Source organism: Ursus arctos, unplaced genomic scaffold (assembly GCF_023065955.2).
Source record: "Ursus arctos isolate Adak ecotype North America unplaced genomic scaffold, UrsArc2.0 scaffold_7, whole genome shotgun sequence".
Taxonomy (NCBI): Eukaryota; Metazoa; Chordata; class Mammalia; order Carnivora; family Ursidae; genus Ursus; species Ursus arctos.
This window is the reverse complement of record NW_026623089.1, coordinates 74,335,656-74,353,183: the sequence shown is the minus strand read 5'-3', so window position 1 is coordinate 74,353,183 and position 17,528 is coordinate 74,335,656. Positions and strand designations below refer to the sequence as shown.

The following is a 17,528-nucleotide window of genomic DNA, read 5'->3' as shown; positions in this document are numbered from 1 at the left end:
CACCTTAGAGATTCTGCTAGGAGGGCAGACAGAGTTTATTCTCCACTGACCTGCTGCATGAAGATGTGGGATATGTCTGTTTCCCATTCTTGAAGCAGAAATCCATAAGGACAGGGAGAGAACAGGTGGCTAGAATATTTTCAACCATAGCATTTGTCTTGCCTGCTGTGGATGGAAACATCAGCTCTGAGTTTTTCTGTCCTGACCCTGGCTCGCTGGAGGTTCCTACTCAATCCTTCCTAGAGGGAGTATGCATGCCTTTCTTTTCTTTCTTTCTTTCTTTCTTTCTTTCTTTCTTTCTTTCTTTCTTTCTTTCTTTCTTCTCTTTCTTTCTTTCTTTCTTTCTTCTCTTTCTTTCTTTCTTTCTTCTCTTTCTTTCTTCTTTCTTTCTTCTTTCTTTCTTTCTTTCTTCTTTCTTTCTTTCTTTCTTTCTTTCTTTCTTTCTTTCTTTCTTCTTTCTTTCTTTCCGATAGACTGACAGCAGAAAGAACGGTAAACTGCACTTCACAGTCTCCTTAGTGGACTTGACTGATTTTGATAGTTGTTTCATTTGCATGGGAGATGCGACCCTTTATATTTTGAGACATGATGGCTGACAGTCTGTGGCTTGCAGCTCCATCTGTCGGCTCCTGGCCCCTGTGATCTTTCAGATCAATGAAGTCCTCACGGGAAATCCATGTGGCAGGTAAATGGTCCAGTGTCTTTAAGGCAACCTGGAGCGGCAGGGTCTAGTTTTGTTTTAGGGATACTCTGTTGGCAACGAGACAGGGAGGATGCGAGGAGAAGAAGCTAAGGTTTGAGAGATCACCTGCGTGAGATGGTGGCCTGTGATGGGGGAACTAGAGGGCTGCCATGGGAAGGGGGTTGGGGAGAAACTCCAGAGCTATGTGGAGAGGACCTGACAAGGACTGCACGGGAGCAGCTGCCTGGGGAACCCGTGTCTCCTGGCTTGGGTGACTGGCCAACTGCATGGTCTTGATGCAAAGAGAAAGGCAGGAGTAGAAGCTTTCAGGTTTTAAGAAGTGTAGAGGGAGAGAGAGAGCACAAGCAGGGGTAGCAGCAGGCAGAAGGAGAAGCAGGCTCCTCGCTGAGAAAGGAGCCTGATTCAGGACTCGATCCCAGGACCCTGAGATCATGAACTGAGCTGAAGGCAGACGCTTTACTGACTGAGCCACCCCGGCGCCATGAGTTGCCTGCATTTTTAACATGACACAAGTGCATAATGCTACAACTGGTTATCCAGCTGGTAACTGGAAATACCTATGTGGACATCAGGAGGGAAATAAGTCTAAAAACATCCTTTCCATGCTGGCGATCTCCTTGAGGTGGAGCTGTCATGCATTTCTGTCTCTCCCGCACCACGCGAAGTCTCAGGCAATCCTTAAGCACTCCAAGGACTTGGCAAACTGAAAACTAACAAACGTCATATGCCTTAAAAACAGTGGCTCTGAGCATTCCAGTAGTCCCTTTGAAGTAAAGTATCATTGATGTCATGGAGGCCAAGCACTTTCTGGGGTTGTGGCATTAGAAATTCACGAGTATGCTAGCGGTTCTCTCAGACCTTGAGTCTTTCTTGTCTTATCAAATGACCAGAGCAAAGTAACTTGCCAGGATGACCGTCACATCAGCACCAATATTCAAGCTCGCCAGTTTCAATTCCACGGCCCAGTGTCTGTCAAATTACATCTTTCCTTTGAAGGAGGGTCTGTTTGTTTAGTAGAGTAATCAACATCTTTAAACTCTGCCTTCACATACGTCTGGCCTTTTTTTCCAGGCGCTAAATTTATTTGAGAAGTTTATTGCATCTTTATTCTAGACAGACAGACAAGATGAAGTCGTATCAAACGCACTTTCGAAGATAGGTATTTAAATACAGTGAAGTTGTAGGTATGCAAATCCAGCTGCTTTTGAAGTTTTACTGGGCCAGGGAGAAAACCGTCGCAACAAATATTTCTTGAGCACCTTCTATGCACTAGACATGGATGGGGTCAGGGCTTGGGCCACAGTGTAAAGAAATATATTACCCTCTGCCCTATTGTAAAAGTCAAGAGGAAATACACAGGAAAACTGAATGTGGGGCAGTTAGAGCCACGATAGACACAAGTGGGATGTGGGGAGAAGCTTCTGAGCTGTGGCCAGACCTTTCCTGAGCAAGTGTCTTAGCCTCTGAGGCATCAGTGTGAACCAGAGTGCCCAGTAGGAAAAGAAGGGGTGAGTCAGGAGGCGGGGCAGCACCCACAGATACCTGGAGGCCAGAGAGAAGATGGCAGAGAGGACGGTGGGTGCTTCAGGCTGGCTGGACAGAGTGTGCAGAGTGGCTGATGAGGGCGTAGGTTAACATGCCCATGGTGTGGAAAGACAAGGGACTGCAGCTCAGCCTGTGAGACGGCGTCCATAGGCCGGCGGTAACAACGTACAAATCAGAGAGACCGTGATGCGATCATGTCTGTGAGCCTTGCTGTAGCTGTTAATCCACGGGATTTGGATAAAAAAACCACAATTATGTTTGAGCAACTGTGAGACAGTGAATTATTAATAATTTATCCACTTGTCCAGAGCATAAATATATCAACTAATAATATTTTTTTAAAAAATACTGCAGTGAAAATAATAAAAGTGAATTTTCTGGGCTTTGTGATAGATACTCCATGCATGAACTGATTCATTATCACCCAAAAAATAAAATATGCTTTCATATTTCTATCTCCTTGTTGCTTTTTGCTTTGTAACTATGGTGATCACACAACTTTTCATCCAAACTGGGACAGTTTTGAGAGTGAAAGAGATATTACGAATAATTATACAAAGACAACAGGCATGCATATGAACCGTCCCAGGCAACCCAAATGTATGATTCTTCTTCACAATGTTTATTTCATTTTCAGAATGCCTAAGAGATTACCATCATTTAAAAATTGGGACAGTGTTTTGAAATGGAACATCCTTTCCTCTTTTAATCGGACTCATCTCAATCCTTTAATATTCTAAAGTTGGTGGACTACTCCGTTTTGTTTTCCTAATTTCACCTTTACATTTTTGTCAGCAACTCGAATAAATCCCTGGTTGAAACGAATGAAATAAAGATGGTAAATCTCTTAACCATGATGCTTCGCAGCTGTTAAATGTGCATATAGCTTTCTAAAGCAGAATTTTCAAAGTCTAGGAGAAAACACTTCATTTTATTTTATTTTTCCTTAGCTCCCGAAACAGAAATTGGGATCAAATCCAATAAAAACTTTTATGGCCAATGAAAAATGAAGCATTATTGAAATAAGAAAAAGGGAAGATGTTGAAAGACTCACTACAGAGAACTGCCAGATTGTAGCACTTCAACGGATCCCTATACAAAACCACAATATTCAGCTATTATTCAAGCAGGTGGCACATTATTATTCTTATAGATTGATACCTTTGCTTATTATCCCCTTGACTGCACACACAACACAGTAATTTGAATCTAATAATGTCTGTAAAAACTTCCATTAATAATACCAAGTGTTATTAAAACATAAAAAAATTATCTATGGCCTGTTCTAATTGATTTTTGTTTCTATAATTGATGGGCTGAGTTTCATCGTACCCGGGTACACCAGGACAACTAACTTTGATAATAAAGGAAAATAATTGATTTCAGGGTTGAAATGAGGCAGTTTGGTAACAGTGCTTTGTCAGCTTTCTTAGCTCCTACGGAGAACAGCACCACAGGGCTACACGGAAATCGACAGTGGACAATGGATACATATTTTTGAGTTTTATATAGTTCCGTGATAATTGAAATAGTCAGTGTAAGAAGATAAATCTCATGCATGGCCATTTTATACAAATGGTAAAAGGAGTCTGTCTTTGTTGAATGACTCCCAAACCCCTACTGAATAAAATCGAAGGAAAAAGCAATCTTACTTAAGGCTCTCCTCCTGGTCTGACCCTATCCCTTGTTTCCCCATTAACTGTTTGTAACCTGCTGTAACACGCCTCCTAGTTTTTACTTCTGCTTTTCCTGATGTTCAAACATCATGGCAAAAATCTTCTGACACAGCAACATGTAGCTTGGGGTAATCTCCAGAACATCTTCCCGGAATCCCCAGATTAATTTATTTGTCCCAATTCTGTACCTTTCCAGCACTTTTTAGTTGTCCTCCTGTTAGCAGTTGATGTGACATATTTGATTTATCAGCGTGTAGGGCTCTTTGCCCTTAGAGACCACAAGTTCTTCAAGGACAAGGGACGACCGAGTAATCTCAGGATCTGTTATGTATAACATGATTGGTGTTCACAAAATATGTCCTAACTTGAGCTAAAATTCAATGTATGTCTGCATGTTATTGTTTGCAGTTGTACCAATAGAGAGTTAAACGAGACCATCACTTCTAAGCAGCTGCATCTTGGTGAAGTGAAAAGGGTATGGCCCTCACTTAGATAAACCTAAGTTTGAATCTCAGTTCTGCTGCTTCTCAGGGAGGTAACTCTGAGCCAGTCCCTTACCCTGTCTGAGCTTTACTTTCCACATTTGTTATCAATGAACTTACTACCAAGATTATGGTTCTAATTCAATGAAAAATGTACTTAAATAACTTGGATGTGCTCAGTAAGCTTCCTTATCTTACTTCCTCTTCCTTTAATACTTTTAAATTAAAAAGAACATACCCTCTGGCTGTTCTTCTATAGCTATTATTCTATCTGTGTGGCTATGAGAAAGTCATATGATACATACCAGACTTACTTGATGCCCTTGCTCGGGTCTGTTCTTTTACCTGCTCCCACCCTCGTCTCTACTCCGTAAATTGCCATTATTCCTTCACTGTCCAGCTCAAATCTTACCTGCCCAGCAGAGTCTATCAGAATTAATTGACAGATCATCCTGGTTTCCACAGTATCTCTTAAATTATTTTATTACAACATAGTAGATATTATTTAACTGTAATTGTAATACCAAATAGACTCCCCTAGCTTTGATAATTTTTCCAGCCTGCATCATTTTTCAAAATAAAGAAAATAATGAGGCATATATTGAAAGAATTTCTGGACAGGTAAGATCTTTTCTTTTTATGTTAGAAAGACAAACAATATTTTAAAACATAATATGATATTAAAATAAAAAATATATAAATTAATGCACATTTAAAATATATTCAGGACCAGCTTTTGTGATCAAGAATTGACTCCTTTTAGCAAGAAAAAAAATAAATGTTAGAAAATGTAACAAAGTTATATTATGTAGCATTATATAGATTTGGCCAGGGTATTTATTACACATAAAATACTCAGTATTTGAATTACATTATAACATAAACAGTTGTCTTAAAGAAAGGCAACATAATGTATTAAAACAGCACACTTCACTTTTTTAAACATTGTTGTCAGATTAATTTTAATTTTTATAACATAAAAGTGCCTACAATAGCCACTACAGGTTTCTTTGATTAGCAGTTTATAAACACAAAGAAATAAGGAATTAGTTTAATTTACCTTAATAACCAAATCAAATTTCTGGTGAAAGTCTCTGTTTACTGGCTCCAGGAGACTAAGTTCTGCAGTCTTAGGATGCATATGGAAAAATCGCGGGTAATCCTCAGGAGTCCCTGAAAGACATTGAGATTTCAGTACATAACTGAGGACAATTCATAATATGTGTGTGTGCTGTAACTATTTCCCTTCATTAACTGAGGAACAGAATCACAATTTCATTAGTAAATTAACTTTCAAAATTATGCAGTCTAGGGAAAGGACACACAAATGTGGTATACAATTAATTAGCTTATGAGTAAGAAGATGGAAAGTATTTCTTATTTGGATGATTTTCCAAATATCTTTTATTAGGAGAGCTCTTTAATTAATTTGAAACTTCATCACATGAAAAGAGATATTAAGTGCAAGGAGAGCAAATTTTGAAATATAAAATTGTGTTTTAATGGTGCATAAATCTTAATTATAGCCTGCATGGTCTTTCACCGTATCTTGTAATAAACAAAGACAAATAATTTGTACCAAATATCAAGCTGCTTGAAAATTAAAATGAGCATATTCTGTTCCAGCTGGGCAAATATTTTTCTTAAGGCAAGAATCTAACTAATTATATCAATCATATTAAATAAAAATATATTGATGATACTCTTAAGCCTAGAGAGGATATTTCTTAAGTACAGGCATTTTAGTGAGTTGAAATACATTTCTTCCTGTAGAAGTTTCCTTCAATTGCATTATCTTCCTTCGTATGATGTGCCATTCTTTTTCTCAAAGTGAAGAATAATTAGAAGTCAAATTGTATAACTACAGAGTATATGTATGCATTTGGCACAATAGCCATAAGAATGAAATAACTATTGTTTCCAATTATTAAAGCCTACTGTGTACTAAATGCTTTATGCAGATAATCATCAATAAGTCTATAAATCATTCCCATTTTACAGCGAAGGACTTGGCAACTTCGGGATAGTCAATAATTCGTCCAAGACCGAAGAGACAATGTAAAACAGAGCTTGCATTCAAATTCAGGTTGTCAGAGCCAGACATATCCAAAAATGGATTAATTTCTATTCTTCCTTTGCTTCAACACTGAGACAAGAAGAGAAAATATCCTGTGGTACTATGTGAGGGGAAATAAAAAAGTTTGCCAGTAAAATAGACCCGAAAATCCAGAAATAGTCAAAATTGCACATGACAATTTAGCATATGATAAAGTAGTAATCTCAAAACGGTAGGGGAAAATGGATTTTTGAATACTAGCATTTGTCAAATAGAACAGCCATACAGAAAATGATCAAATTGCATCCATTTTTTATACTAGAGTAAACCCCAGATGGAGAGTATATTCATATATAATAAACAATGAAACAATATAAGTGCTGGTAATACATGAAAACATGGATGAATTCTACTATAATGTGAGAGTGGGCATATCTCTCCTAACTATGGCTCAAAATCAAGAAGCAATAAGGGAATAGAGAGATAAATTTGATGACATTACAAAATAGCTTGGCAAGACACAATAAACAAAGTAAAACTACAAGTGACAAACTAGGGAAAATATTTGCAATTAACAACAGACACAAAATGTTCATATCCCCAACATATGTAGATTTACAAATTAGGAAAGAAAAAGACCAGCAATACATTAAAAAAGATTGGGCTAGAGGATAAAAAGCATTCATAGAAAGAGAAAGAAACGACTCTTGACCATGTACAAAGATGCTCACCTTAATACCCAAGAAGAAAAATACAAATTAAATTTGAGATTAAACTGAGATTCCACTTCCTATTTGTTAGATTAGCAATGGTCCAAAGTGGACACCATATTCTATTGGTGAGCCTGTGAGAAAACATGCACTTTCAGACATTTCTGGTATTATTAAAAGAGTGTTATAAAACCTACGATAGAAAATTTGGCATAGTCCATGAAAATGATGTGAGTATTGGGGAATTCTGAGAAGATGGCAAAGTAGGAAGCATTAGGAATCTCTAATTTCATGTAGACAACAATTGGCAAAATCTGTCTGATGTAACTATTTTAGAACTCTGGAGTCTATTATAGTCTTCCAAATTCCAGAGTGAGGCTTGGACAGTAAAATATGATTAATTTCTATCAATTGCTGCCCTTAGCACAGTAGCGGCTACCCATCCCCCACCCCTTCGCCACTTGGCAGGGAGCTGGGCCCATGTTCCTAGAGACGCTTATGCACTGTTGCTGGGAGCAAGGCTGGGAAAAAACGACCGTGTCCTTCAAATAACAGAAATCTGTGCTCTCACAGGCGATTTCTGTTTCTCATCACAAAGGTGCAGGCGACTATCATTGTCATACACACACACACACACACACACACACACCCATTGTTCCCATTGTTGTAAGCCCCTCCACTTAGGCTGAATTAATTTCCAGGAGATTTGAAAGGCCAGCAACCTTTTTTTACCCCTTTTGTTTTTCTCTTTTTTCCCCTGTAGAAGCCAGGCATTAAAGAGTAGGACATCCAAAAGCAACTATACATGAGGGGAAATTAGAAAGTCACCATGCATACCCAAGGGAAGGCATAGGCTCAGAAATTATTTCAGAAGATTTTAAGTATTTACACTTCCGACTAGTCCTCAGCACAGAGACAGACTACAACTGTTAAAAATAATCAACAAAAATGGAAACAAAAACCAGTAAACCCTGGGAAAGTGAAAAATTCTGATTTCCAGAATTACCACATTATTAGATTCAAATGTCCAATTTTCAACAACACAGAGCCTACATAAAAACAGAAAGGTATGGTTCAGAGGGGAAAAAAAGACCAAATCAATACAAATTACCCCTGAAAAACACCTGATTGATGACCTACTAGACAAAGATGTTAAAACAACAATATTAAAGATGCTCATGGAACTAAAAATAGGTATAGAGAAAGTCAATAAACTGATGCATGACCAAAATGGAAATACCAATAAAGAGACAGAAAACCTAAAAATAAACTATAAGTAATTCTGGAGCTGAAAAGGACAATACTGAAGTGAAAAGTTTACTAGAGAGTTTCAAAAACAGATTAAGCAGGCAGAAGAAGGAATCAATAAACTGAAGATAGGGCAATGGAAATTATTGTGCGTGAGTAATGGAAAAAAAAAAGATTAAACAATAGAGAACAGTGCCTAATTGACCTGTAGGGTACTATTAAGACTAATACACACATTGTGGAAGTCTCAAAAGGAGAAAAGAGAGAGAAGGGGGCAGAGAGAATGTTTTAAAAATATAATGTCTGGAAATTGTCAAAGTTTGATGAGAGATAGAGATATAGGTCCAAAAAGCTCAATAAAATACATATAAGATGAGTTTGAAGACACACCAAGACACTTCATAATCTAACTCAAAAGACAAAGACAAGGGGAGAATCTGGAAAGTAGCTAGAGAGAAGTGACTCATCGAATATGAAGAATGTTCAATAAAATTATCAGCCTTTTTGCTATTAGGAACCTTGGAGGCCAGAAGAGAGTGGCCCTATATATTCAAAGTGCTAAAGGACAGCAAAATGTCAAAAAAGAATTCTATATCTGGCAAAACTGTCCTGCTAAAGTGGCAGAGAAATTAAGACATTCCCAGATGAATGCTGAGGGAGTTCATTACCACTAGATCAGCACTGCAAGAAATGTCAAGGGAGTCTGTGGGTTACAATGTGAGGACAGTAGGTGATAACTTGAAGCAGTAGGTAGAAGTAAAGATCTCAGGAAAGGTAACTACTTGGGCACTTATAAAAGCTAGTATTATAGGGGCGCCTGGGTGGCACAGCGGTTGGGCGTCTGCCTTCAGCTCAGGGCGTGGTCCCGGCGTTATGGGATCGAGCCCCACATCGGGCTCTTCTGCTATGAGCCTGCTTCTTTCTCTCCCACTCCCCCTGCTTGTGTTCCCTCTCTCGCTGGCTGTCTCTATCTCTGTTGAATAAATAAATAAAATCTTAAAAAAAAAAAAAGCTAGTATTATAGTAACAATGGTCTGTAAGTCCACTTTGTGATTTCTACATAATGTAAGAGATTAAGAAATTTAAAAGAATTATTAATTTATGTTCTCAGGCACATAAGGTATAAACATGTAATTCTGTTACATGAACAACCTAAAAGGGTGAGGACTGAGTTGGAAAAGAACAGAGTTTTGTATGTTATTAAAGTTAAACTGGCATAAATTCAAGTTAGAGTGCCATGACTTTAGGATTCAAATATAATTCCCATGATGAAGACAAAGGAAAGAGTTATAGCATATACACAAAAGGAAATAAGAAAGGAATTTAAATTCTACAAAAATCAACAAAACACCAAAGAAGATAGTATGGAAGGAAATGAGGGACGAGAAAGCTGTAAGATATATGGAAAACAAATAGCTAGATGACAGAAGTCCCTCCTTATCAGTAATGACTTTAAATGTAAATTAATTAAACTCTCCACTTAAAGACAGACAAATGGATTAAAAAAACCCACAATCCAACTATATGCTGTCTACAAGAGACTCACTTTAGATTCCAAGACACAAATAAATTGATAGTGAAAGGCTGACACATGCTATACTTTGAGGACAATATGATAAATGAAATAAGCTAGTCATAAAAAAGACAAATACTGCATTATTTTACTTATATAAAGTACTTAGTCACAATCACAGAGACAGTAGGGAGAATTGTGTATTTTAGGGGTTATGGAGAAGAAGAGAAAATGGAATTATTCCTTGATGGGTATAGAATTTCGGTTTTATAAAATGAAAAAAGTTCTAGATACAACTTTATGAATGAATTTAATATCACTAAACTGTATACTTAGAAATGGTTAAGATGGTAAACTGTATGTTATGTGTATTTTACTACAATAAAAAAATTGAAGAAAATCATATTAGCATTTATTTTTGACCCGGAAATCCCACTTCAAGGAATTTTTTGCATTTTAATAATAAAAGATAAGTAATCACTTAAATATACTTCAATAGTGGTCTGGTTGATTAAATGTTGGTACATCCTCAAGTGAATAATAATTGAAATGAAAAAATGAAAGATGAGTATCTTTACCCATTATTGTATTACTGTAGAGTTATCTTTAGTTCTATTAAGAAACAACTTAACTTAATAGAAGAAAAGTACATATAGTATTACTAACTTTTAAGAAAGAGTACACACACATATAAATAAAAGGAAATATATATAGATATGCATATACATGAATATTAATAAAACAATAAACTATAACATTAAAAAAGTGTTACTTATGAGAGAGAGATAGAATGTGTTCAGGGAATAGGCAATCAAGCTAGATTAAATTAACTATACCACTTTTTAAAAATTTTAGAGTCATATAAATTTTATATCTCATTATAAGACATTGAATATAAGGGCAGCTCAAAAAATAAGAGTAAAATAAAATAAAATAATCTAAATGTTTATTTAGTTGGTGACAAAAACACAAACAGAAAATGACTATCCCAGATAACTTTAAAAGACAGTACAGTGAGTTCACATTCACAGTGTGCATAGCTCTAGAATAATAGAAATTACAAAAGAAACCCCCAAAAATAAAAACCCTGTCTATGATAATAATATTGTGCGTGATAGTGTTGTTATTCTAAGATGGCTATAGAAGTATTTTGCCAGAAATGAAATGAATAAGTATGTGGTGTCTTAATTCTATCATTCTCAGTGTTAGAAACAATTCTTATCATAGAAAACTGGATTGCCATAGAAACTTAAGGAAATTTATGACTATTCTCCAAGTTTGATATTGCGGATATGTAGGAATTTATGATCAGTCTCAGTCAAATGTTACTGATGAATAAAGCTATAACTCCCTTTGGTAGAGCAAAAGCAATTATGATATACAACTTACCTCCAGATGATTTTCAATGAAAACCTTCAAGTGACCCCTGAATGTTAAGTACTTTGCAAAAGCCAGGCTATTACTGAAGTATAAAAATGTTTTCCAAGAACAGAAGTGCATGTCTAAGTTCAAGGACCCTATAGATTCACTTAATTTTCTCATTTAGAAAATGTGATATTCATTCCATTTAGCAAAGGTATACTTAATTCATCTGAAAAGTTGCTTCTTGGTTCCAGTTCAAGATGGTGACATAGGAAGACCCTGAACTCACCTCTTCCATGGAACACACTAAATTAAACCTATTGGTAGAACAGGTGCTCCTGAAGAAGAACTGAGGGCTGACTGAAAAGCTACTGAACAGCTGAAGAGATGAGCAGCAAGAGAACAGCAAAGAGATGGAGACACGGCAAGGAAGGGAATCCCCCCCCCTCATGCTGGGAACCTCAATGGGGAGGGACAGTACTGAGGGACCAGGAACAGAACCCTCTGTCCATGGGCACAGAAACAGAGTAATGGTTTAAAAGAGCAACTAGCAATATAGAAGGGACAACACTAGAACTCCTCGAAGCACCAGGGGAGCTAGTGAATGCTCTCTAGGTCAGAGGGGCTGGAGAATGACATGGTTCACTTTCTCATCCCAACTTAAAAGCCTAGACCAGAGCAGGGTCCAAATACCAGGTGTATCCAGTCATCTCAGTGAGCTTGTGACTTCAGTGAGCCCAGTATCCACAGGCCCACAACAGTTCTGGGCACAGGACTAGGGCACAGGAACAAAAGCATCACTTTAAGAGTGTCAGGGAACTGAGGGAACACTCTCTCCCTCCCAACAATAAAAGTCCAGACTGAAGTAGGGTCCAGCTCAACAGTGAACTGGCAACCTCAGGGAACCCAGGGTCCAGAAACCCACACCAGTCACCATGTAGGGCTGAGCACAGAAAAAAAGTTGTGGCTTTGTGTTTGCACTTTAAAAAATATTTATTATATTGTTCTTACTTTTTTTAGTTTTTAAAAATTTGTCTTGTATGGTTTTATTTTTATTTTTTGTTTGCTTTTTTCTTTTCTCTTTTTTCTTTCCTTTTTCTCATTTTTTCTTTCTTCTTTTCTCCATTTATTATTTTCCTTTTTCCTTTATTATTATTTTCCCCTTTATTCTTTCTAGAAAAAGCCATGGTTTAAAAGAATAACTATCATTTACAGCTATAACTCCAACCAACCAGCAAAACTCACCAAGCATTCACAGATTACAAAAGGAACATGTACACAGGACCATTTTTTCAACTTTAGGACAAGTAGTCGTTTTGCCCAATCCATAGAAGCACAAACAGAAAGTCAAACAAAATGGGAAGACAGAATAACATGCTTCAAAAGAAAGAACAAGAGGGGCGCCTGGGTGGCTCAGTCATTAAGCGTCTGCCTTCGGCTCAGGACGTGATCCCGGCATTATGGGATCGAGCCCCACATCAGGCTCCTCTGCTGGAAGCCTGCTTCTTCCTCTCCCACTCCCCCCTGCTTGTGTTCCCTCTCTCACTGGCTGTCTCTCTCTGTCGAATAAATAAATAAAAATCTTAAAAAAAAAAAAAAAGAACAAGAAGAAAACCTAAAAAACAAAACAAAACAAAAAAAATGCTAAATGAAACAGAGATAAACAATATGCCTGATAGAGAATTTAAATTAATGATCATAAAGATACTGGGTTGCAGAAAAGAATGGAAGAACTCAGTGAGACCTTCAATAAAGAGATAGATAATATTAAAAAGAACCAATCAGAGCTGAAGAATACAACATGCAAAATTAAAAAATAAAATAAAATAAAATATGGAATCAACAGTAGATGAGAGGATGCAGAAAAAAGTATCAGCCATCTGGAAGATAGGGTAATGGAAAGCACATAAGAAAAACAGCAAAAAGAGAAAAGAATTTTTAAAAATGAGGCTAGATTAAGAGATCTCTTGGACATTGAGTGAACAAACATTCACATTATAGGAGACTCAGAAAAAGAAGAGAGAGAGAAAGGTGTAAAAACTTCATTTGAATAATAACCAAAAACTTCCCTAACCTAGGAAGGGGAAATAGACATTAAAGTGCAAGAAACACAGAGAGTTCCAAACAAGAGAAACCCAAGGAGGTCCACATCATAGCACATAATAATCAAAATGTCAAAGGTAGGAAATAAAGAGAGAATCTTAAAAACAGTGAGAGAGAAACATAAAAGTTAACCAGAAAAGAGTGGCATGACATATTCAAAATGCTGAAAGAAAAAAAACCCTACAACCAAGAATACTTTCCCAGAAAGGTTGTCATTCAGATTTGAAAGGGAGATAAAGAGTTTCCCAGACAAATAAAATATAAAGGAGTTTATCACCACCAAACAAGCCTAATACAAAATGTTAAGGCTACTTCTTTAAGTGGAAAAGAAGTAGCCATGATTAGATATAAGAAAAATATTAATAAAAAGATGTAAAATATGAAAAATATATATATATATGAACTGTGGAGAAGGGAATAAAAAAAGGGGAGTAAAGAAAGAAGATTTCTTCTTTTTCAGTTATTTTTCTTTCTTTCCTTTTCAGAATGTGTTTGAGCTTAAATGACCACTAAATTAATATGGACTGCTATTTATTTAAGATGTTATATATGAACCTTATGAAAACCACAAACGTATAAAAAATAATGAGAAAGATGGCCAAAGAAACACTAAAGATACTCATTGATCACACACACACACAAAAAAAGAGCAAGAGAAGAATAAAGGAACAAAGAACTACGAAAAACCCAAAAAGCAAATTTTAAAAATGTCAATAAGCACATACCTATCAATAATTACTCTAAATATAAATGGCCTAAGTACAACACTGGAACACCTAAATACATAAAGCAGATATTAATGGACATTAAGAGAGAAACTGATGGTAATACAATAATTTGGAAACACTAACACCCCACTAGCATCAATGGATAGATCATCCAGATGGAAAATCAACAAGGAAATAATGTTTTTGAATAACACATTGAACCAGAGTGACATAACAAATATAAACAAGATTCCCTCCACAAACAAGAGAATACACATTCTTTTCAAGTGCACATGGAACATTATCCAGAATAGATCACATATTAGGCCATAAAACAAACCTCAAATTTAAGAAGCTTGAAATCATACCATGCATCTTTCCTGACCACAATGTTATGAAACTAGTAATAAATCATAAGAAAATAATTGGAAAAAAAAAAAAAACAGGAACATGTGGAAATTAAACAACATGATGATAAACTACCAATGGGCAATGAAGCAGTCAAAGAAGAAATAAAAAAATACATGGGAGCAAATGAAAACAAGGACTCAGTGGTCCCAAATCTCTGGAACACAGTGAACACAGTTGTAGGAGGGAAGTATTTGGCAACATAGGCCTACCTCAAGAAACAAGAAAAAAACTGAAATAAACAATCTAACCTTGCACTTGAACTAGAAAAAGAACAAACAAAGCCTAAAGTGAGTAGAAGACAGTAAATAGTAAAGATCAGAGCAGCAGTAAATGAGTAGAAGCTAAAAAAGAAAGAAAGAAAGAAAGAAAGAAAGAAAGAAAGAAAGAGAGAGAGAAAGAGAGAAAGAAAGAAAGAGAAAGAAAGAAAGAAAGAAAGAAAGAAAGAAAGAAAGAAAGAAAGAAAGAAAGAAGAAAGAATCAATGAACTAGGAGCTGGTTCTTTGAAAAGAATAACAGAATTGACAAACCTTTAGCTAGACTCATCAATAAATTAAGAGAAAGGACCCAAATAAATACAATCAAATGAGAGAGTAGAAGTAATAATTGACACCACAGGAATACAAAGGATTAGGGGCACCTGGGTGGTACAGTTGGTTAAGGGTCTGACTCTTGGTTTTGGCTCAGGTCGTGATCTCAGGATCATGAGATTGAGCCCCATGCTGGGCTCCATGCTCAGCATGGAGTCTGCTTAAGACTTTCTCTCCGTCCCCCCACCCCCCCCACCATAAATGAATGAATGAATAAATGAATAAATAAACCAACCAAACAACCTTAAAAAAAGGAAATTCAAAGGATTATGAGAGAATACTATGGAAAATTACATGCCAACAAACTGGACCACCTAGAAAAATGGATAAATGCCTATAACTATACAATCTTCCAAAACTGAAACCGGGAGAAATAGAAAATCTGATAGACTGATTACAAGTAATGAAATTGAATTAGTAATCAAAAAACAACCCAAAAATAAAAATCCAGGACCAGATAGATTCACAAATCAATTCTACCAGACATTTAAACAAGAGTTAATACCTATTCTTCTCAAACTATTCCAAAAACAGTAGAGGAAGGAAAGCTTCCAAATACATTCTATGAGGCCAGCATTACCCTGATACCAAAAGACACCACAAAAACAAAACAAAACAAAACAAAACAAAAAACTGCAGGCCAATATCTCTGATGAATATAGATACAAAAATCCTCAAGAAAATATTAGCAAATTGCATACAACAATACATTGAAAAGATCATTCACCACAACTTGGTGGGATTTATTCCTGGGTTGCAAAGATGGTTCAATATTCACAAATCAATCGACATCATACAACTCATCAACAAAGTGAAGGATAAAAATCATATGATCATTTCAATTCATGCAGAAAAAACATTTGATAATATTTAATATCCATCCATGTTAAAAATTATCAACAAAATGGAGTTAGAGGGAAAATAACTCAACATAATAAAGGCCATATAAGAAAAATACAGCTAACGTCATACTCAATGGTAAAAAACTGAGAGCTTTTCCTCTAAGGTCAGGAGCAAGACCAGGATGTCCACTTTAACCACTTTTATTCAATATAGTACTGGGAGTCTTAGTCACAGCAATCAGACAAGGCATCATATTGATAAAGAAGTCAAACTGTCACTATTTGCAGATGGTATGATACTATACATAGGAAACCCTAAAGGCTCCACCAAAAAACTACTAGAAATAATAATTGAATTCAGTAAAGTGGCTGGCAAGATACAAAAATAATAATAAATCAGTACTGTTTCTATACACTAACAACAACGTTGCAGAAAGAGAGATTAAAAAAAAAACAAAATTTACAATAACATCAAAAATAATAAAATACCTAGGAATACCCTTAACCAAAGAGGTGAGAGATCTGTACTCTGAAAACTATAAAATACTGATGAAAGAATCTGAAAAGGACACAAATGGAAGGGGATTACATGCTTGTGGATTGGAAGAATTAATATTGTCAAAATGCCCATGTCACCTAAAGCAATCTACAGATTCAATACAATCCACATCAAAGCATCAACAACATTTTTCACAAAACTTCTATGGGATCACAGGAGACCTTGAATTCTCAAACCAACCCTAAGAAAGAACAAAGGGGGAGGTATCACAATTACAGATTTCAAGATATACCACAAAGCTATAGTAATCAAAACAGTATGGTACTGGGACAAAAATAGACACATAGATCAACAGAACAGAACAGAGAGCCCAGAAATAAACCTACAATTTATATGGTCCATTAATCTCCAACAAAGGAGCCAACAATAAGCAATGGGGAAGAGACTGTCTTTTCAATAAATGGTGCTGGGAAAACTGGACAGCTACATGTAAAAGAATGAAACTAGACTAGTTTCTAATACATAACACAAAAAATAAATTCAAAATGGATTAAAGACCTACACTTGAGATCTAAAATCATAAAATTCTTAAAGAGAACACAGGCAATAATTTCTCTGGTATTAGCCATTGCAACACTTTTCTAGGTATGTTGCCTAAGGTCAGGAAAACAAAAGCAAAAATAAACTGTTGGGACTAAATCAAAATAAAAAGTTTCTATACAGCAAAGTAAATAATCAACCAAACCAAACTAATGGCATCCTACTGAATGGGAGAAGATATTTACAAATGACATATCTGATAAAGGGTTAGTATCCAAAATATATAAAGAACTTATAAAACTCAATCCATTTCTAAAGCTCTGAGTTTTCTCCATTTAGTTCTGTACTGATTTTAAACTTGGGGTTAATTGTATTAAAATTCCATCCCCTTGATTGTAAATTCACCTATAACTAAAATTTTATCAATAATTTCAATCATGTTTTCATCTATGTCTTAACAGCACATTTCTTTTTGTAACACATTATTCCTAGGTTCGATGGTAGGATATTGCCTCTATTTTCTTGTGGTCTTCCACTGTTAGTT

The 17,528-nt window shown here is 35.9% G+C and overlaps 1 protein-coding gene across 1 annotated transcript in view; it reads right to left on the bottom strand.

The window, feature by feature from the left end:
* PCDH15 (protocadherin related 15) overlaps positions 1-17,528 on the bottom strand; it is a 1,631,248-nt gene that overhangs the window by 354,535 nt on the left and 1,259,185 nt on the right. The window contains exon 12 of the mRNA XM_057308638.1: positions 5,467-5,579. Within this exon, the coding sequence (XP_057164621.1) occupies positions 5,467-5,579 (113 nt within the window). The remainder of the gene's footprint in view (positions 1-5,466; positions 5,580-17,528) is intronic.